General features: G+C 34.6%; 3 protein-coding genes across 5 annotated transcripts; 1 reads left to right on the forward strand and 2 right to left on the reverse strand.

The window, feature by feature from the left end:
• Positions 1–2,098: 2,098 nt before the first annotated feature.
• Positions 2,099–4,803, reverse strand: LOC133692498 (F-box/kelch-repeat protein At1g22040-like). 2 transcript variants are annotated; one of them, XM_062113499.1, is made up of 2 exons: positions 4,316–4,803; positions 2,099–3,823 (listed from the first exon to the last, which is right to left on the reverse strand). In XM_062113499.1, exon 2 carries the CDS (start codon positions 3,755–3,757, stop codon positions 2,333–2,335), a length of 1,425 nt encoding a protein of 474 aa, XP_061969483.1. In that variant the 5' UTR covers positions 3,758–3,823; positions 4,316–4,803; the 3' UTR covers positions 2,099–2,332. The 2 variants fall into 2 exon arrangements, with proteins under 2 accessions (XP_061969483.1, XP_061969482.1); XM_062113498.1 differs by having other exon boundaries at positions 2,099–3,803; positions 4,316–4,802.
• A 4,245-nt stretch (positions 4,804–9,048) lies between these two features.
• LOC133690536 (uncharacterized) lies at positions 9,049–9,832 on the reverse strand. The gene is made up of 2 exons (XM_062110762.1): positions 9,448–9,832; positions 9,049–9,359 (listed from the first exon to the last, which is right to left on the reverse strand). Exons 1-2 carry the CDS (start codon positions 9,830–9,832, stop codon positions 9,049–9,051), a joined length of 696 nt encoding a protein of 231 aa, XP_061966746.1.
• Positions 9,833–17,343: 7,511 nt separating this feature from the next.
• Positions 17,344–21,067, forward strand: LOC133690808 (aspartic proteinase-like protein 1). 2 transcript variants are annotated; one of them, XM_062111070.1, is made up of 10 exons: positions 17,344–17,848; positions 17,945–18,086; positions 18,270–18,514; positions 18,600–18,827; positions 18,941–19,079; positions 19,160–19,230; positions 19,316–19,415; positions 19,771–19,831; positions 19,920–19,991; positions 20,668–21,067. In XM_062111070.1, the coding sequence occupies exons 1-10, from the start codon at positions 17,538–17,540 to the stop codon at positions 20,904–20,906; spliced, it is 1,608 nt and encodes a 535-aa protein (XP_061967054.1). In that variant the 5' UTR covers positions 17,344–17,537; the 3' UTR covers positions 20,907–21,067. The 2 variants fall into 2 exon arrangements, with proteins under 2 accessions (XP_061967054.1, XP_061967055.1); XM_062111071.1 differs by having other exon boundaries at positions 17,710–17,848; positions 18,250–18,514.
• The last annotated feature ends 1,534 nt before the right edge of the window (positions 21,068–22,601 follow it).

Below are 22,601 nucleotides of genomic sequence, written 5' to 3' on the forward strand. Positions count from 1 at the left end.
CTTTCTAAAAACAAAAACAAATACACTATAGATATATATATATAAAAAAGACAATAACTATTGTTTTATTTATTTATTATCCCATTTGTCAGCCCATTCAGTGGTTGAATTCGGAGAGAAGCACAGGAGAAAGAGATAATGGAGCAAGGGAGATCCCACTAGCAAGTAAATCCAAGAGAGAAGTCAGATTTCTGCATGGGTGAAATAACAGTAAGCACAGCTGCACGGCCACTTAATTAACTGTTGAAACAATGGGGATTAATTAATTAATTTCGTTAGTCCACGAGAACGAATTGATTTTTACTCTTGTGATTTTAGAAGGTTAAAGATCATCATTTTGATTGGTCTCATTCTGAAGTAGAAATCAACGCCTTTTTTCTCGATTGAAAATCAGTTCATCTACAAGCACAGTCACAGCCCAGAATAACTTTCATGGCCAGCTACGAGGGAATTCGTTTAAATGAGTTGGGTCATCTCAATTCTCATTTAATTCCGAGCCATGAGTCTCGCAGTAAATGTGCTGGGCTAGCCATTTCAATATGTTTGTAGCTCAACGGCACCAAACCAATTCTTGAAGTTGATAGCCCTAGTTCTAAGGCCTGGCATCTATGGTACTATTCTCAACACTTTGTAACTAGGCCATGAATGCACTGGGCTTCGTTTTACCAGGACCTGACATCAGACATTAAAGCTGTCCATTTTTGTTACCTAACACCAGCTTGTCCAGATTTGCCACTTAACATTTGCCTTCAAGCTGTCCTTTTCCTTCCAGTGGAATGATTTCTCACATTTGAACTGAATCTTCCATCAACCGCTGAAACGGAGTTCCACTAAGGGATAACATAAAAGATTGTCCATTGCGTCTCCGTCACACATTTAACATATTCTTATATTGCTTTTAAGATAAAGAAAAATTGATTGGAGCAGTTTTCTGCACGTAGTTTTTCGTATGACAAACACAAAACAAATGAAATAGAGTCATATAACTTTAAGAGATGAGCTTCGTTGTCACACGAAACGATGGTACAATATTATCTTTCTTGCCTGTTATGTGCTTCAAACAATGAACTATTGCCTCGTGTTGGCTTGATTGGCAACCGGGTATAATTCCCACCTTGTCAATCAAGGTTCCAAATTCATGAATATTTCAATTCCAATATATAGATGATTTGTTTTTGAGCAGTTCAGAGAAAAATGGGTTCAGTCTAGATGGCACAAAACTAGCCTAAGAATAATCTACGGCCATCAAATAAAAATGAATATGCGAAGCATGTTTTCTTCGCTTGTCCTATTACTAAAATGAATTGGCAAAATATCCTTACCATAGTGGGCGTTCGCATGGTTTTTGGGGACCAGAATCTTGAGCTTGGATAGTGTCAAGAATTTTCTGGAGAGGAAACTTGTTTGGGATTACTTTCTACTCCTGTATATGGATAGAGAGGAATAATAGTGGCACTCTGCTACCCATTTTGCCTCGAACAGTATCTTGAATAACTCCAAAGCTGGTTGCTGGTCTCATCAGTTTATATTCTGAAGGCTTATAGCAGAGTTGGATCCTCTGCTCAGCTTTTCAATTAAACAGTTTACTTCGCTGAATTTTTTTTAGAAAAATGGAGCAAGAAGCTAAGATATCCTTCCCTATGATGGCAAATTGAAGAGTTGTAAGAAATTCGGTTTAGACAAGATATGCTCTCGGGTCAAGCCGGCCTACCTGTAGGCTTATACATTGTAATGCAGAAACGATACAGAGGTAGGTGTAGTGCAGAAACCACCTAAAATATGGGACACAAGATCTTCTTACGGTGCACCAAGCAAAGCAGACGCACCCTTTTATTGTACTAGATTGTTTTTTTGTATTTGGTAGGGACCATCTTAAATATTTCTTACACGAAATCTTTAGACAGAAATACATTATTGAGAAAAATTAAAACTGTAAACTCAACAATTCAAGACGTTACTCCACATCCTAATTGTTGAATGTTATGGCTACTGTTCACCTTTAAACTTCACAAGTCCAACTCTCCAGAGAAGAAAATTGGCAGCACGAATGATTTTAAATGCAGAAAACCACATCTAAAATTGAAAATGACACATGACAGACTGGTTGACGTCTTCTTCATATATATCACACCTTTAGTTCGCAAACATCCGGATACCTTTCTTGTCAGGCAATTCAAACAGATCATGAAATTTACTTCAAGTTCTAAGAATACGAATACAATTGGAAGCCATCTTGATGGGCAGACACCAAATTCCAATTTCTAGTGCTTGGTCACTTGTGCAGGTTCTAAGACACATCAATATCTTAAATAAAACACTAATCAAAGCAGCCCTATATATCAAGAACCTGACAACTTACAAGTTCAGCAGACCCAAAATCTTTACTGGCTATGACCTTCCAAACAACTGTTTCCGATGAGTCAGAATGCTCATGCAAGGACTGAGCAGAAACAGAAGTTGAGTTCAATGGGGAACCCAAAACATCTTGCACGTCAGCCTGCATAACTGCAATGTTCCGATTGGCGTCTTTTGTGAGGACATGAATCTTTCCATGAAAACCTGTGAGCAGATATGGAGATTCGGATTCTGTAAAATCAGCAACGGGGACTTTACCAATGACAACTTTCCATGTATCTTCTCTGTGATCATATACCTTGATCTTACCACTGTCTGCAGAAGTAGACGGATCAAATGCATATAATTCACCATCTACCACCACGCTCAATTTCGTACCTGCCTGCCGTGCAGGCCAACCTTCTCCCATGCCAGTTGGCATTTCAGCCCATGAATTTGTTTCAGGATCATATATTTCCCCACCAACATCAACAATGAAGGGCCATGAGTATAAACTCTGAGGCACGAATAACCTTCCCATGTAGGAAGTCATCCCGGTGGCAATAGGCTTTAGCATGTCAGACAAATAGGCAGTGGGCACTAATTGAGCTCTTGAGAATGGCATGCTTGGGACATCAGACCATGTACCCGTGCATGGGTCAAAAACTTCAGCGGATTGAAGAGGAGTCAATCTCCCTTGGCCCTGACTAACCCCCCCAACAACATATAGCTTGTTATTTAAAATGCTCGTCTTACAGTAAGCTCTACCCGTAGACATGGAAGCCATTTTGCGCCATTTGTTTGAGATTGGATCGAACCGCCAGACACATCTCACGGTAGTAGCTCCAGAGAACCCACCAAGCACATAGAGGCATCCATCAACAGCACCAATGGAACAACCACCAAATGGCATTTGATCCAGCGCATCCTTTTGCCCAAGCCAACTCCTTATGACTTCAGCAATTTTTATGCCTGGCCCAACTACATTCCACAACCAAAACCCAGAAAGTCTCCTTTTAGATTCGTCTGCGCAAACAACATTTGGCATTGGAGGCAATCTCTGCCAATTTCTTGACAATGGGTCCAAAGCATGCCATGATAATTTATCTGCTTTATCCTTTATCAATACATACAGCCATTCTTCTGTTAATCCAAAATCTTTTCTAATTTTGAACAGCTCAGCACTCTCAAACGTTTCCTTCCACTTGCGTGACACCAAACTCAGATTAAAGTAGCAACATCTGGGGATTCTAGCAAGAATCTGGATTGATAACTCATCAGGAAGAAATGGAATCAATCTTGGGCTTTCCTCATCATAAAAAATTGAGGATGTCTTTTGCCTCTTGCAGCTTCCATTATTTAACACCTCATTATAGTCGCTGGTTCTGCATTTGGGACTAGCTAAACTCAAAACACCCCCCATCAAGAAACCCTCAGCTTAGCAACACCAATTATGAACTTGGCATATGCTGCAAAAAAGGGGAGCACACTTACACTTCACCGAATCAGAAACCAGATTGACAAGATATGAACGAACAAGAGTGAAAAAAGAGCATTTATACGAGAACAGTCTTGAAACACTCGAACAATTCACTAGAAAAATTAATAATTAAATATTCGTAAAATAAAGAAACAGCATGAACAATTCAAGTCAAAACACTCAACCAAAATACAATAAGAAAGCAGCATCAATAGATTCCATCACCCTTCTACATAAGGCACAAATTAGCTAACACTACTTTATTTTTATTTTTTAACAAAAACACAACCAAGTCAATCATTGTCCACTGATCCAGAATTCCCCCAAAACTGCAATTACAACATTAAAACTGATCTTACCCAATTAAAAAACAGCAAAACCCAGATCAAGAATTGAGCCAAGGTTATATATAAAAAAAACTTTTAACAAAAAGCAGCAGAATTAACTGTGAGATGTGCATTATATATGGATCTAATGAGTAGAAATAAAGAAAGGATTTACCTTTGCTGCAGGCTGAGAACCAAGCGAAGAAGAAGAAGAAGAAATCGACACAAATAAAAAGTGTGTAAATACTGAATAGATGTTTTACTTTACAAGTTTAGGTACAATATAGTACTCTGATGAGGTCAGATAATTTACTTTAAAAAAAAAATTATATATACAAGATTTTAGCGTGAATTCCAAAACGATCACATCATATATTTGCGTAATTTTTTTATTTTTATTTTTGGTTTTTATCATTAGTTAATAAATTTGATTTAATTATCTTTAAATTTAATTAAAAAAATACAATTACACAAATAAAAATTTCGAACAATAGATACAGGGCCAGGCTACTAATAGTGCATCTTGCAAAATCGAGCAATGGATCTTAGAAGAATTCAGCCGGGAGGAAAGAAAGGGCAGTAGATGACAATGGAAATGGGCGCCGCGTCTGGACGGGCGGGCGGAATAGATTAGCGAAAGGTGCCCTGCCATAGAGCACGGAATATCCCCAGTCTCATGTAAGACAATGGATTTTTAGATTTTTAGGAGTACGTTTTCAGGCTGTCTTGTTGGATTTTATTTTATTTTTTTTTCTATTTTAATTTTTTTTTAATTTAGGATGTTCGGACCAACTTACACACATCATAATTAATCTCTGAACCTACAGGTAAAATAGCATGAGAATAACATATATACATGTAAAAACTCAAACCCAAGTTACAGAGACAAGAAACCTTACCTCCGCTGCTGTGCTGCCAGCCTGGTGCCCTATTCTAATATTAATATTACTCTAACTGTTCGTCGTTGAAAAGTAGGATAGTATGACACGTGTGAACATGGAAGGACACTTTACTTGACTTCCTTTCCTTGGAGATGGAGTCAATTTATTCACGATTTCTTATTTAGTTTCCATTTAAAAAAATAGAAAAAAAGAAAGTTGTTTCTTGTTTGATATATTTTGGACTTTGGATTCAAGATGAATCTCAAAAATGTCTCCCCTGTATAAACCGAGAAGCGTTCTTTCTTGGCAGGTGGTTCTGCTGCGGTGGATACTTCCGGCGAGGCCCGTCCTCCGAACCCAGTATCTTGTTCTGTGATTGTACCAGTTTGCGGAAGATGGCTGCCATTTAAAAAAACTGTGTGGTAACTAGGTTTGTAAACAAGAAAGGATTTAGACGAAATAAAAACGAAACACAAGAGCTTTGAGAGAGTTTATTGTCAAGTAACTGAGTTTATTGTCAAAGAATTTTCTTCTCACATGATCATAGAAATAAACTATTAATTGTCAGTAAATGATCTTTTTTTTTTCTTTTTCATATTGTGCTTTTTTATAATGAGTTGATTGGATAAGTGCAAAGTGGGGGGAAGGCATGAATTGTGTCAAATATTCTGTCTAGTCCAAGAAGGCTAACAATAATGGTAAAATAACAATAAGCTAAATAAACAATTAACCCAAACCTATCCAAAATAACAACTTCCTAGTCAAATTTTCACCATCATTTGCAACAAATTATCAATCCATCACAATTAACAATTTATCATAAAGTTGTAAACATATCTAAAAAATTATGTTGATTTAAAATTCAACCTCTAAGGTTGAGGATGATTAGAAATTGTTGGAATAGATGAGATTCTTTTAAAGGCAACCAAAACACTGTTGAAATGTGTGAATCACGAGCTGCTACAAGTAGCTCAAAACTTTAACTCATCAAAGAAATTGGTAAAGAGAATGAACATAGATGTAACATGAATCAAAAGAGGGGAAAAAAACACCCTCTATTTACTACTTGTTAAAAGGGATTTATCAATAAAGAAAAAGAAAGAGCATGAGGTAAGAAGAGAAAACCAAATACAATGCCCTTGTACTACGAGACAATGTCATGCAATTTTGCACTCGACGGTACCGGCGATGCAACATCTCTTTAAACTCTACCTACAACTAATTCATTTATGTTCTTTCTATACTTGTGATCAGTTGGTAAGAACTGTCGGTGATAATAATAATAATAATAATAAAAGATACTTTACCACCATTTGTTAAGGTGAAGCCCTTGTTATTTTTCATCCTATATGGACATGCTAATTTTCCATGCGTTCTTCAATCATAAACCATCCTATACGCATGAAAATTATTAATAGTCTACATCAAAGTTGTCTTCATCTAAAAATTATATTTTCTTAAGATATCATACGTCAAATTATCAAATGACCATAGCTGCTTCTACTCATCAACCAACGGTTGACGATAAACATTTATATTTCTACCCTGATTATTAGGACTAAATATGACTATAGATAAAAATATAAACTTCGGCCTTATAAACATCTCTGATAACAAGTTGTAAATCATAAGTATCACCGACCAATAAGAATATGGTGTAGCAAATGACCCGAATGAATTGAATCTATTTGTATATAACCTAAGATGTACATTCTGTCGTTTCATCAAAAACTGAGGATACACCATATTAAAATTTTTCCAGGCTTTACCATCAGAAGGGTGCACTATAACTGCATCTACCATATCATGTAAATGATGTCATGTCATGCACTCAATAATTTTTAGAGACATGAATAAATTTTATAGTCTATGAGTGATTGAGAAGTATCTAAGTTTTCTATGTGCGATAAAAATACTTACCCTGACAGTTATGAGTTTATACCAAGCATGCCCACATGTTTTGTACTTTGTCAAATATGTATTTTCAAGGAGTAAAATATGCAAAATTTAAACATATGTCAGTTTTCTTGTATCCTAAGACAAGGGGAATATACTGTTATTTGTGCATTCATCTCATAATAATTCATTGAAATCTTTTAAAAGATAAAAAATCTGGCAATGTTTGTATTTGATTCTTCATTTATGATTAAACATTCATCCATATAATCTTAATTCATTCCAATCACATCCATAACCATACTCTTACAAGGATTACTATTATTTTTCCCTCAATTTAATTTACATGTGGCTATCTTTATCCCATGACCTGGATTGTGAGTTAGACGTGTTAACTTGGTTGACTTAAGTTTTTTTTTTCTTTTTCTAATTTACTTTTTTCCCCTCAATTTTATCTTTCAATATTTGATTGGTTGAGAATTAGGCTTTATGATTTGTTTTATTTTATTTTCATAAGTTATCCCTCTCACGGGTTTAACAAGTTAACTCAAGTTATTTTTTTGTATTTAATTGATTTTTTAATTTCAATTACATTAACAAAAAACAAAGGAGAAGGGAGGGTTTACATCCCCTTCTCACAAAAAATTATTCAATAAAATAGTGTTTTTTTTCAATCTAAGTTTTTATATGTTTTTTTTATGGTTATCTCAGTTTCATGACTCAGATCACAAGTTTAACAGGTTAACTCAGTTGACCTGAGTTCCCCCTCTTCCTAATTTTTTTCTTCTTAATTTCATCTTTCATCTTTCATCATTTGAATGATTGGGAGTTAGGCTTCGCAATTTGTTTTAGTTTTCTTTATATAATGCTATTCTTGTCTCATGATTCGGGTCACGGGTTTAGCAGGTTAACTTGAGTTGTTTTTTATGTCATTTTTTAATTGATTTTTCAGTTTCAATTACATCTTTCAACATTAGGTTTATTGGGGATTGTGCTTCATAATTTTTTTCAATTTACTTTTTATGAATTTATCTCTGTCTCATAACCCGAACCGCGAGTTTGACGAGTTAACTTGGTTGACTCGAGTTTTTTTCCCTTTTCCTAATTGATCTTTTTTCTCTTTCAATTTCATCCTTTAACAATGGGTTGATTGAGAATTAAGATTTGTGATTTATTTTGGTTGCTTTCTATGAAGTTTTCCTCGTCTTTTGACTCGAGTCACGAGTTTAGTAGTTTAGTCCAGGTTGACTGGAGTTGTTTTTTTGTGTCTTTTTTTTAATTAATTTTTTTAAAAAGAAATTATCTTTCAACATTGAGTTGATTAGGAATTGGGCTTAATTATTTATTTTAATTTGCTTTCTATTGGGTTGTATTGGTCTCATGACTATAGTTGCGAGTTTGACAAGTTAACCTAGTTAACTCGGGTTATTTTTTAATTGATTTTTTCAATTTCATCCTTCAACATTGAGTTTATTAAAAATAAAGTTTCATAATTTGTTTTGATTTGCTTTATATAGGGTTATCATGATCTCATAACTCAGCATGCAAATTGACAAGTTAATAAGAGTAGACCCGAATCAATACAATTTGTTATCGTCTTAATATTTATAAAAAAAATCTTATCAATCAAATTATATTTTTATCGGTCATTCATATTGTCTTTAAACCCGTCAAGATGATTAGATCACATCGAGTCAATTCCCATATGGTTTAAATTTTTTTCTATTAGAAAAAATATTAGTAATGTCTAGATATTTTTTTTAGATAGAAAAGTTTATCCACCTACAAGTGTGCCAATAATCTAGTTTTATATATATAAACCAAAAAGAAAATAAACTGCATGTATACATAAATGCAGAGAGAAAGGTGTAATCAATGGATAAGGATGAACCAGAGTATCTCTGAAATACAAAACTCCCTAATTCAAAATGAAAAACATCCTCTCTTATACCAATGAACCTAAAATCGATAAGAATACAGTACCATCCGCCATCCAGACCTATATAGATATTGAATTGTGCTACAATCTCCATCGAAATCATGAGAGTGAGCTGCTAAATTTCTCAATAAATAAGGCTCATCGAAACTAAAAATGGAATTCCAGTCCTTTTTTTTTTTAATTGCTTGTGTCTTATGTATGAACTGGCCTTATAGCCGGTACTGGCACCCCAAATATACAAGTGGAGCTTGTTCTCACACTGTTGTAGTCCAAACATTTGCCTGCACTCTCAGAACTCTCCATAGAAGGAACTCTTTGATCATCATGCACAGCCTCCTCCTCCACCTCTATAGTTTCACCACTATCAACATTATTACCAAAATAATCATTATCTACACCATAATTGTCATTTACTTTCACATCAATACTTTCTTCTACAAGGCTTTCATTTTCTTCCTTATCTGCTTCATGTTCTTGCTCTACTTGCTCTTCTTCACCATCATCTTCATTATCATAGCACTGATCAATATCATTCTCAATGCCATGACGTCTCTCATCACCAACAAAAGGAGGGGCCGAAACTTCATATACCATCCAAAGGAACAAGATGCAAGGTGAGACGTCCATTGGATCTGTGAGCCCGAAAGTACTCATGACGCCTGACCTTCTCTTCTCTAAGTATCAATCTTCCATCACTTGTATAGTACCTCTTTAAAACCCAAGGCATATGGGAAGGCAAATTCTCCGTACAAGCCAACAATGGTATTGGTGGTGGAAACTCCTTTTTCTTAGCCCACCGTTGCTCTCTCTTTTCGCTATGACAACGTTGACTACAACTCTCATAATTATTAGTCTCTTCTTTATTTGATGAGGATGTGAAGATATCTTCTTCGTTCTTAAGATCAAGACTGCTCTCTATACCAATGTACTCACCAACGATAGTTGAAGATGATGGTGATGAAAAGTTGGATGCCATGTTCATGCTTGAACTTAAGCTATCACGTACCTATTAAGAAACATCGCCCTCTCACGGAGATTCAAGTCCCAGAGCCAAAAGACTCTGTTGTCGTGAATTATGGGTTTGCGTTGATCGATGTTTCTTGGTTTTGGGTCTGCGTTTTTAAAAGGAAAGAAAAAGGGAAGGGGGATTTGGCCTTGGATTGGGGATCTAATCTAGATGTGGATGGAAAGAAGAGTTATACTGTTGACAGTGTGGCTGGTCAATAAATAGCCGTGGTTTTTCAAAATAGAGGGAGGGAGGGAGAACAGTGTGGTGTCGATAAGAGCAGTAGTATTGAAGAGAGGGAAAGATAGCAGCTAATATCTGTGACGTCAAGATTTGGTTCCATGTGTGGTTTGGATTTTAATTATTCATAACCTGGTGCCATTGCTAACTTGCCTGCAAGAAGAGAAGACAAGATTTTGTGAAGCAGCTGCGTAATATCACTAATCAGGGGTAATTGCCATTGAGATTTAAATCGTTATTTGTTAAAATTTGAATTTCTTTTAAAATATGTTTTTTTTAAAAAAATATTTTAATGTGTAAATATCAAAAATAAATTTTAAAAAATTAAAAAATATTATTTAAATATATTTTTAAATTAAAAACATTTTAAAAAATAATATCTATCATATTCTTCTTGAACACTCTCTAAACTTCTGGCATGCAAAGTAGGATGGGATGACTAAAAGCCAGAAAACAAAGCCTGAACATATCCTCTACTATTTGCTAACTTTTCTTGTTTTGGGAGGTCAAACCGCTCAATTTGTTGTTTATTCTAGAAAACATATTATCTCCCACTATTTTAACACTTCAGAATTAAAACAACCAGTCGGGGTTCACAATATTTAAAAAATTCCTGTGTGTTTCATCATATCATACTCAGCGATAGAGTTTATTAAGTAATTAATTAATGATGCGTCGAATTTGTTTCCATGTTATGAGTTTTTCCTTTATTCTTAAAGCTACCATGCATAATCAAGATTCTACAGTTGAGTTTTCTTCTAATAAAAATATAGTATAGAAAACAAAACTAAAAGTTCAAACAGAAACTAATGATAAAAACTAGAACAAAAGAAGAAAAGAGAAAAAAAAGAACAGCAATATCGTAAAAAACATACACACTCCTAATTCACACCAATGCAACACAATTTAAAAACAAACATGAGAAGGTAGCCCAGCATTAAAAACCAAGAACTGATCCAAAAACAATCAAGATCCAAAAACAATCAAGCATTTACTTTCTACATATGATCATCACAATAAAGTTTTCATATATCGAATAACACACGCAAGAGATGAAAAGGGACATCACAAATTTGGATAAAAGAGAGCATACCAAGGAACGGATAAAAGAGAAGAGGAGCGGAGCGGAGATGAAGGGTCATTGTGGCCTCTTGGGACATTGCCTCGAGGGCATGCAGTTACAACAAAGAGAGACACACTACACAGGATAGAGGAAGATTCGAATCCTTGATGATCCCGGAAGGATAACTCACAATACGAGAGACACCAAGACAGAGAGGCATGTATATATAGGCACGCCAGATTTTATTCTCATGATATTTTTTTTTTCAAGTCGGTTTTTATTTTTCTTTGTTTGCTTGATGGATAATTAATGAGAAAAACTTTGAAAGAAAATCAGAGTAATTATGGAAAATAATCGCATATCTTAATCCGGGCTTTAAGGGATTAAGGGGGGTCAGCTAATTAGTTTGGTTCTAGCCAACCGCTTGCTTGCTTACCTGTTAATTGTTTATTTTAGGACTTCAAATACTATTCGCCGAACTTTACTTATTTCTTACGGCAATTCAAAAAAAAATGCTGTGTTACTATTTTTATAGATTTAGCAGCAGCAGAAAGTTTCATTTTTGAGCCAAAATTGATAAGATGATTGATATAAAGGGATCGGTTCGGTGCACGAAAATTGTGCCAAATCCAATTTGAGGTAGCAGAAAAAACGGCCCTTATCAGAGCTAACACGGCAAGAGGCAAGCATGCTCCTAAACTCTTCAACTCGAAATACACACCGCCAATTTAATACACGGGCACCTCTGCTATTGCGTATGTTATCCACATTACTATCCGTATTTACTCGATGCCAACATCATGGCTGTTACAAGCCATAGCCATCCGTTGTTGCTGTCTTCACCAACCTACTGGGTGGAAAATAGACAGCTTTGGCTGGACGCGAGGTTCTATGAGTGTTTATCATACCGAACTGGTTTGTACAAAAAAGAAAAGAAAAAAAGAAAAGTTCAGCTAAATTGGTGGCCAATCCATTGTGGAATCATCTAAGTCGGCGCAACCCCCATTTCCTACGGTTCTCGGTCCTCATCTTGACAGGAGACACTGCGTTCAATACACAGACCATGAAAAGAACGAAATAAATAGAAGATATGACGAGAATGGTTATCATTTAGAATATGAACGGCTCGCCGATCGAGCTCGCCATTTGAAATAAATGACTAATTACGATCAATATCTCCTAGAATAAGAATTGACATGCCCATCAAAGTTTTTGAAACTCAAGTAGAGCCTAAGGGAAAAAAAATAAAATTCTAGCACTAGCTTTTGGTAGGAGAATCACTGAAAAAGGATCGATCTCACTGCTCGCCAGGTAATAATGACTTGATAATACCTGAATCACCTGAACAACATAATGATGGGACATAGTTCGTTGAATTATAACTCAATGAACTACTAATCAAGAAAATTTATCGTACCTGGGTCAATAATGCTAAGGCATGATACACGAAAATTCTTGCCACATGCTGTTCCCAGATCCGCGTACGTTGTCTAAAAGCACAGACAAAAGCCTAACTGGCGAGGAGCTAAAAGTTCAGTACATGCATGGCATAGAAACATAGGTTTCAAGAGGCTTATCAAAATAAAATCTATGGAGTCCATTGATTGTAACCTCATATATAGTAATTTGAATCCAAGTCTTATCCCAGAAAACAACAGAGCCTCGATGTAGTAGTTGCCAAGTTCTCAATAGCAATGCCACTATCACAGCCACATGAGACAACCGGACAGAAGAAAAAATCCTATTCGTTCCCAAACCACTGATCCCACAACCATGCATGCGATGATTTAATGGAAACTGTTTCCAAAGAAGCAATTAAAGATACCATTTTTGTGGCAGCAAAGCTATACTATCATTGTACTTTAATGATATCTCCGATCGCAAAGGCTAGGTTTGCAGTTTTATGATCATATCATAAACTAAAACCTATCATCAGCTTGGTGGGTTTATGACTAATCTAAGGACTGAGCATCCACATTTAACTTGCTTACACTCGGGATGCAAGTTCACATGATAAGCAAAAAAGGAAAAAAAAATAGCAAGTAGGACAAAAATATGAATTGGAAATAGAGAGAAAATCAATGATCGAAGATTAGTAAATTTGTGAATTTGTTAACCAATTTTTATGATAAGATAAAGCAAGGGTTGACGTATATCATGAACATGTTCCTTGTACTTGTCCTCTTAAGGGTATAGATAGAAGGAGGAGAGTGAAGTTTCCTCCTTCAAAAATTAGAGACTTCCTTACAAGAAATTTCAGAAACGTATATCGGGAAATAAAATATGATTCTCACTGCAAATATCCAATCAAGGTGATTTTGATGACAGGACAAGGATAAGAGGGAGCTGTACAACTTTGATACCGACCACTTTCTCAAAATAAATCAATTTGATTATGATATTAAATTGGGTTGGAAGTCAGAGGTCAAAAACTGCCTATTTAATTTGGAATATATAGGAATTGGGAAAATAAATAAGAAGGAATTACAAGTCCATTAAAAGAGAGAGAGAGAAAGAGAATTCAACCTCATGGCTAAATGACCAGAGCTAGAGTTAAATAATATATGTGTGGTTTTTGAAATTAAATAATATGATTATGAAAAAAACCATATATTAGCAATAATAATATAATAAAAAACAACAACAATGACTAATCAAACAAAAGTAATACATGTCAATAAATCTTGCTAAATTAAAATAAAATTTTTAAAAATTAATTCAACTTAATCTAGTTAAAAATTTAAGTTAACCTATAATCTAGTCAATCTAGGTCAAAACTCGATTACCAATTTGTTAATTTTTTATTTGATTTTTTTTAAATAAAATTATTTTAATTATTTTTTTAAAATATTCATTTAAAATTAATTCAAATTAACCATCTCAAGCTATAACCTAAATTGTACCACGAGGATACCTAAATCATTTTAATTAAGCCCACATAATACAAGGCTGCAGAAGCACACCTAACCATACCAACTCATTAAGTGTGTGATTAATTTTTTTTAATATACAATTATTTTAAAACATAAATTACACCTCACTGAAACCAAAAACAAAATAAATATTTTTTAAAAAATACCTTTTAAAAAAAAACTCAACAACACCTAATTATCACAAATAAATTAATTAATTAATTAATATCTATGCAAGTTCGTCGTTAAGGGGATCATCCTGTCTTATCTCTCTTCCATTTACCTTTTCCTTTTGTGAAAAAAGAAGGAATGTAGTAATGAACAATGATAGCGACCGCGCCTGGATCACAAAGCTCTTCCCTGTGATTACTATACTTTTTAACATTTTAGAAAAGTTTTTATAAGCATATTCTCTTCTATGGTATAGACCGTATTAGTTATATGATTTGTGCTTTTTCCGCGAGGACAGTAAATCTTTTTTTTTTGAAAAAAAATAAATATACAAGTTTTTAAATTTTATTTTTTAAAAAAAATATAATTATAAATTAAAAAGCCTATGAAAAATATTTATGTCAATACATACAAAAAACAAAATATTAATGTGTTTATTCAACTCGTTTAGTTGCAGGTCGAATAATTTTTTTCCCAACGTAAGAGAATTAATGTGTTGGTGTTATTAACGTGTTTTGTTTATATTAAATAAAAAATATAATTGTGAATCACAAAGTTGATGCTTACATATAATAAAATATAATAAAAATCACGTGCATTGATAAAAATATATAAGATTTTAAGGTAGTTTTTAACGTAGCTAGAAAATAGAACAATGTTACGATTGCTAAAGTGAAATACTATTTTTTTTAGCTTGTGTAGAATAAATTTCCAAAAACTAAAGGTGTAAAGAAAAAAATATTAAGAAAACAAATTATAAATGAACAAAAAGAATGGTATAATCAGGTCAAGTATAAAGAATAAAAAAAATAATTTAAAAAAAAAGATAAAAAAAGGAAAAACTAAAGGAATTTGGCATGAGAGTTCTAATTTTTTTAGACAATACCAGGTATACAGTCTATTCCAATTTAATTTTTACATGAAAAAATAAAAATATCATTTGAAAAGCCTATGCAATCATCTCACTAAATAAATTGACAATCATTTATGTAAGTAAAAAAAATCATTAACAATGACCAATAAAAAAATTGTAAAGATGAGATTTTTACTGGATTATGTTTACTACACTTTTTTATTTAAATAAATAAAAGATAAATCCACCCTAAAAAATATAAACAAAAATGACTGAATAAACTCATACCATAAAAGATATAACAAACAGTCAGACATGTTAGAAAAATATAAGAAATGGACATTTGTTGATATGATGGAAACATATAAAAAAAAAGATTAAAAAAAGCCTTAAATGAACCCGACAGTCAACCCAGGTGAAGAAATCAAACACATGACCTAGGATATGAAATTTGGATGACCCTATAAATAGCAAAGCGAAAAAAATACGGGAGAAAAAAATATTTGGAAAAAATGCCTTGAAAAAAGTTCAAAGTCGACCCGGACTAATTTTTTAGATTTATGGCTCGGGTCATAAAACCAGGGTGATCCCATTAAAGACAAACCTGGAAAAAAAAAACAAGATTCTTAACCATATAAATACTGAGGGATGAAGTTGAGGAAAAAAATCAATTAAAAAAACAAAACAAAACAAAACAAAAATCAATTAAAATAATGAGGACTAAATTCAACATAAAAACCCAACTGAAATTAAATGTTAAGGGAAAATTTAAATAAAATTAAATGTTTAGAGATGAAATTGAAAAAAAAATCAATTAAAAAATAACAATTAAAAAATAATAATTAAAATAATTGACATCAAACTTGACATGAAATTTAATGAAAAGAAATGATCAATGATGGAATTGAAGAAAAAACAAACAAATCAAGAAAATGGCTGAAAACCAAAAAAATAAAAATAAAAATTGATAAAAAAAACTAACAAATTCAAACAATCAGGGATGAAATTGAAAAATAAAATTTAATTTGAAACAATCAATGTAAAATTTCAATAAAGAGAAGAAGAATTGGATCAAAAGAAAAAATAAATTAAAGGACTAGTAAAATTTTTTACATGGGCAGCACACAATCCGAGGAAGAAAGAGAGGGAAAAGTCAATTGATGCCAAACCAGATTTCACTACTATACAAGTGGCACCCAAAAAGAAAGAGAACATCGAGACACATCAAATGATATGACAGAAGCTTGATTTCAACCACCGTTACTATTGCACGCGCCGCTGAAGGTTATAAAGTGGCTGATGCCTGTCAGGCACGCGTCAACAGCCTTTTTTATGTGCATCAAAATAAAAATGCCCCTGTAACTAAACAACAATAGCAGAAAAATCTTATGAAATTACAACCACACTGTTGAAGCCAGGGCTAAATTTTTTGAATAGCAAGTGTAATGAAGTAAATAAAAAAAATAAAAGTGCCCTTAGAATTAAATAACAATAACAAAAAAATATTAAAAAAATAACAATCAAGTCTTGAAAGCCAAGGCTAAATAATTGTCATAGTAAAAGTACTCGGATGATTCAAACTATTTATGATAAAATTAAAATTATTATATGTTTGATGGACCAAATGTCATGAATATTTAGTCTTTAAAGGCAACACAATTATTGCATTGTTGATAAAAAATGAAAAGACGGGTGCTGCCCCTAAAATCTTGACATGAGGTCCGTGTAATCCCGCATCCAAGTCCAAAATCAAAATCACAAACCAATTTTAGTGTTATTTTCTTAAAGACACCTAATATGAATGTTTTCATTATATTATATAAATAATGAATTATGGGTGCGTACTATTTAATTTTATTGAACTGTGCATGAAAGGAAAAAAACCAACCTTTTCCTTAAATCGCTGTCTAACATGCAGGCCAGGGCCCTACAGTCGACAGGGGTTAATCGAACCTTATATTAAAAATCTTGAATTTGTTCAAAAAAGAAGCCTTTCCTTTCCTTAGCCTCCCAGAAAGGCATGGAGAAGACAGAGGGGCTCATTTCCAGTTGAAAAGAGCACAAAACAAAGAATCCCACGTGTAAACAGCAAACCCCTCCGCTCATTTCTCGACACATCGCTTACGACCCACTTGCGTGTCGCTCTCTCACCGCCCCCTCCCACAAAATTATCATTCCAACTTTTTGACTTTCTATTGACGCCAGCCCTCCTTTTCCACGCCCCCCCCCTACAAATCGTAGGTTTGAACTCTAAAACTCACAAACACCCTACACCCGCACTGCACCCCCAGCGCAAATTAGCACCCGCTCCTTTCACTTCACTCACATTCCCTTGTATTTGTCCGCCTTAAAAATCAAAATCCTCCCTCCCCATTCCTCATCTTCACTCTCTACAGAAACCCAAACTCTTGTATTATTATTATTATTGATCACACGATGGAGTGTGATCGCGTGGTTGTTTTGGTGGTAGTGGTGCTGCTTTGCTGTCAGTTTGAAGCTTCAATTGGACTCACATTTTCCTCCAAGCTGATACACCGTTTCTCCGACGAGGCTAAATCTCTATCGATTTCGCGCAAGGGCAATGCGAGTGGTGATTTGTGGCCGAAACGGTACAGTTTCGAGTACTTTCAATTGTTACTAGGTAACGACTTGAAACGACAGAGAATGAAGCTCGGTTCGCAGAAAAATCAGTTGCTGTTTCCTTCCCAAGGAAGCCAAGCTCTCTTCTTCGGAAACGAACTTGACTGGTCAGTCAAAATTAAAATAATAATAAAAAAACACTCCTAAATAAATGAATAAATAAATTTCACTATTATTAATTTTAAATGTTCTTTTGTATTTAGGTTGCATTATACATGGATTGATATCGGCACTCCAAACGTGTCGTTTTTAGTTGCATTGGATGCTGGTAGTGATTTGTTATGGGTCCCATGTGATTGTATTCAATGTGCCCCCCTATCTGCCAGTTACTACAATATTTCTCTGGTACGCGATCCATAACTGATTTTTTGTTTTTTTATATGTATAACTTTACATGTTAACAGAATTTTCAAAATCAAGATTAGGAAAACCAAAAAAAAAAAAAAAAGAGAGAAAAAATTGGGCAAGAGGTTTATGGTGTTTAATTATTAGAATGATTGATTGGCAGGTGCTCCTGTTATTATGCAGGATAGAGATTTAAGCGAGTATAGTCCATCTTTATCAAGCACAAGCAGGCACTTATCTTGTGATCACCAGTTATGCGAATGGGGTTCGAATTGCAAAAATCCCAAGGATCCCTGCCCTTACATTTTTAACTATGATGATTTCGAAAATACAACGAGTGCTGGGTTTTTGGTTGAGGATAAATTACATTTGGCATCAGTTGGTGATCACGCGGCTCGGAAAATGTTGCAGGCTTCTGTTGTTTTAGGGTGCTGTGTTGTTTTCATCTTTTACTCTGGTTCTTCATGGTGATTGGACTTGGAGGTTTTATTTTTTGTTTTTATTGGAATGCAGGTGTGGTAGGAAGCAAGGTGGGAGCTTTTTTGATGGAGCTGCTCCAGATGGTGTTATGGGACTGGGACCTGGAGACATTTCTGTCCCCAGTTTGCTTGCTAAAGCTGGATTAATTCAAAATTGTTTCTCGCTCTGTTTTGACGAGAATGATTCTGGGAGGATTCTTTTTGGTGATAGAGGGCATGCCTCCCAACAGTCAACACCATTTTTGCCAATACAAGGAACTTAGTATGGCAGTTGCACCCACCCTTTTTTAAATGCGTTTTGACTTGTTTTAGATGGCTTGATAATGCTTACTATTCCTGCATTTCTTACTGCAATTAGTTTGTTAATTGTTTCAGTGCTGCTTACTTTGTCGGGGTGGAATCTTATTGTGTTGGTAATTCTTGTCTTAAGAGATCCGGGTTCAAAGCATTGGTTGACAGCGGTTCGTCTTTCACATATCTTCCAAGTGAAGTTTATAATGAACTTGTGTCAGAGGTGCATATTTTAGTCCACGTTTTGCAATATCCAAGTTTTTCTTTTTATCTGGCTAAGGTGTTATTTGTTTATTGGTGCAGTTTGACAAACAAGTGAACGCTAAAAGAATTAGTTTTCAAGATGGCCTGTGGGACTATTGCTATAATGCCAGGTTAGGGTGAATAGTTGTTGAAAGTTTGTGAGCTTTTAGCTTGTATCTCAGGAAACTGATTGTTGGGTGTTGTTTTGCTGGACAGTTCACAGGAATTACACAACATTCCCGCCATTCAACTTAAATTCCCAAGGAACCAGAACTTTGTAGTTCATAACCCCACATATTCCATTCCGCACCATCAGGTATGAGCTGATTTAAGCTTTTTATTTATTGGAATCTGAACTTGTGAGACAATGTATCCAAAAAATGTATTGGCTGCAAGGAAGGTAAAGTGAAACTTTCCAGCAAGACAGTTCCCATTGTAAATCTCTAATCTCTTGCGCAGTTAAAAAAAGTAATTTCTTCCAATACATGCATTTGGCCTTACTGGAATTATTCAGCTTTACTTCTGAGATTTACTTGACAAATTTTGCTCTGTTCCTTCAGCTTTATGCATAAACTATATGTTCTACCATTTCATTTTTGGCCTGTAATTTTTAGAATTTCATGTGGTTGACTTACTGCAAAAAACTCATCCCACAATGTTATGTTGTACAGGGATTTACAATGTTCTGTCTAAGTCTCCAGCCAACAGATGGTAGTTACGGTATTATTGGACGTGAGTACGCGCCTCGGCATGTTGGGTTTTCTTACTTATTCTCTTTAACCATCATGGTATAGTGACACTGGGTTGACATAAATTGCAGAAAACTTCATGATTGGTTACCGCATGGTTTTTGACATAGAGAATTTGAAATTGGGTTGGTCTAATTCCAGCTGTAAGTATACTGTGATTTTGTTTGGTTTAATTATGGAGAATTCTTTTTCATTGTTTTAAAGTATAATGTTTCAAAAGACAATGAATCATTGATTCTTAGGATATTCTTACCGGGTTCTTAGTTCAAACTGCGTGTTAGTTCATATAAATTAGTGGATGGAATTCTCTTTAGGGGAGGTTCTGTAAGAAATTCGATGACTGTCTTCAGAAGAATTTTTCTTCGGGTTTTGCAATTTTTGTTAGTTAGTGCACACTAAGCAGCTTTATCATATTGTCATTTCAATGCAACTTTGGAAACCTATAAGTCTATTGTGAAATCCAAGTGTCCTCGATACTTCAATTGGTTGCAAGTAGCAAGAATCAATGGTGCTGAACCAGAGCCCATTCTTAGCTGTGCTTCAATTCCCCTTAGTCTACTTCAGATCTTACATGAAATTGATTGTGGATTGGGGGCCAGGTAAGGTCCCTGTTCAACTTTTTTTTTTCCCATGAGTTTTTCAACCATACATCATTCAGGTGATGCCGATACAACTGGATTTTACTTCCCTCTCAATGTCCTCCCAGTTTCTATTTCTCTCATTAACTGTCGAATCTGCTTTCAAAGGATTGTCAATACCTCCTCTGTAAACCTAAACTATTTCCATAAAAAAACTGATTCTATTCTGTACTGTCTGCAGGTCAAGATACAAGTGACAGTGCAGATGTGCATCTTGCCCCACCTCCAGATAATAAATCACCAAATCCACTTCCAACAAATGAGCAACAGAGCATCCCTAGGACACCTTCGGTTGCTCCAGCTGTTGCTGGAAGGACTTCCTCTGAATCATCCGCGGCTTCCCTGCTCATTCCATTCCTCCATTTAATGATCTCATTGCTATTGCTACTCGTTAAATGTATGTTTATCTCAACTTTCTAACCATTTTGCTTATCTCTTCTGTCTCACTTGTATATCCTGTCTTTCGTTTTCAAGCTCTCCCAACTTTAAAGGAATTTCATTTTTTCTCCTGGTCACTGTAGTGGTGATGGTTGGTGGGAAAGACTCATTTTGATTTAGTGATCTATGTTTTGCTCTGCCCATTTTCTTGTGCGTTTATCTATTAGTGCTGGTGCTGATTCTAGGTATAGTTATTTGTATTTTCCTAAAATTCCCTTGGTCCAGGTTTTGCTAAGGTATTACCGAGAGCGCAGACATTCTGTATGCTTATGAAATAAAACCTGATAGGGCTTATGCTAATGATCCTGGTTAATCTATGGTGATCCAGTGACCTAAGTAACCTAGTGATTGGGCTGGCCACTTTTTCCCGTGGAAGGATGGAGACATTTCATCATTGTATATGTGATTGTGTTATTCAAACAGGTAGTTTGACTAAAGACATGAACTGATAGTTTCACGATCCGGCTTTAGGTGGAATGTGATATTATGATTTTTGTTGCTGGTATTAGTAATGTAGGCTAATGTCTTTAAATACTCGGCCAATTCTTTGTTGTTAATTAAAAAGGATAAGTAGGGTTATGTTAACATGAGAACCTGGTGGAACAATCAGAAATGATGATACACGGAGTAAACAAAGATGTTTAATACATGAAAGAAACGATTCATAATTTGGTCAACATACCATAATTATTTTTAGTTATCGTTCGACATAGAATTCTTTATCAGAAAGTAGGAAAGTAAGGTGGGGCGGGTTTGAGCAGTTAGTGTTTGTGGAAACGGCCTAAAGAAAGTGCTGAACGAATGGCGATGATTCTCAATGCAGTTGATTTTTTTTTTTTGGTTTTGTGACACCACAGACGGGAGCTCTTGTGGTGCAACTGATATCTGATGTATTATCCTCGTGCTTTTCCAGTATTTGCTTTGAGCTCATGTGGATTGCTGCCAAAAGGGCATGCTCGTGAACAATAATCGACTTCCTTGTAGTTTAGGATTTCGAATTTATTTACTTTTCGAGGGGTAAAGTTCTTCCACTTCGAACCCTTCACCTTATTCCTTACCTAAAAAAACCATTTTATTGTCGCCTGGTGTTTGATCACATTTGACACAAATTGGATTGGCATCTCGCTCGCCATTCCAAGTTCGTAAAGGAGACTAACTTGCACGGGTTATTGGGCAAAACAAATATAATTGATTTTACTTTTAGCCTTGTAATCTCGTCTGTGACAGGACTTCAGTGGTTCATGTTTATCTTGGACATTGGGCCTTCAGCAGACGAAATTATTTCGCTTGCCAAACTGTTCTTTATTAACCACCACCAAAAGACGTGGAGTATTCGTTGTGTGAAATTATAATGATATGCTCTAACAAAACATTGCGGATTCACTAGTTTTTTTCCCTTCCCATTATATATTTTGATTTTGTCTTTATAGGACCAAATTGAAAACTAATTTAAGTAAATTTGTTAGAAAATAATAATATTAAAAGACAAGAAATCAAAGGATTGTGAACTTATACTTTTCAAGTTATAAATATCGGATCCTTTTGATTTTCAAAATATTAATTTTAATTCAAGATTTTATTTTTTTTATTTTTAAGTTCATGGATTAAAAGAAAAAAACAAAAATCACTGGATTTCAGCGATAGAGAGAAAAAACTAATAGTAACATTGATTTTGGT

The sequence above is a fragment of the Populus nigra genome, chromosome 4 (genome assembly GCF_951802175.1).
Source record: "Populus nigra chromosome 4, ddPopNigr1.1, whole genome shotgun sequence".
NCBI lineage: Eukaryota > Viridiplantae > Streptophyta > Magnoliopsida > Malpighiales > Salicaceae > Populus > Populus nigra.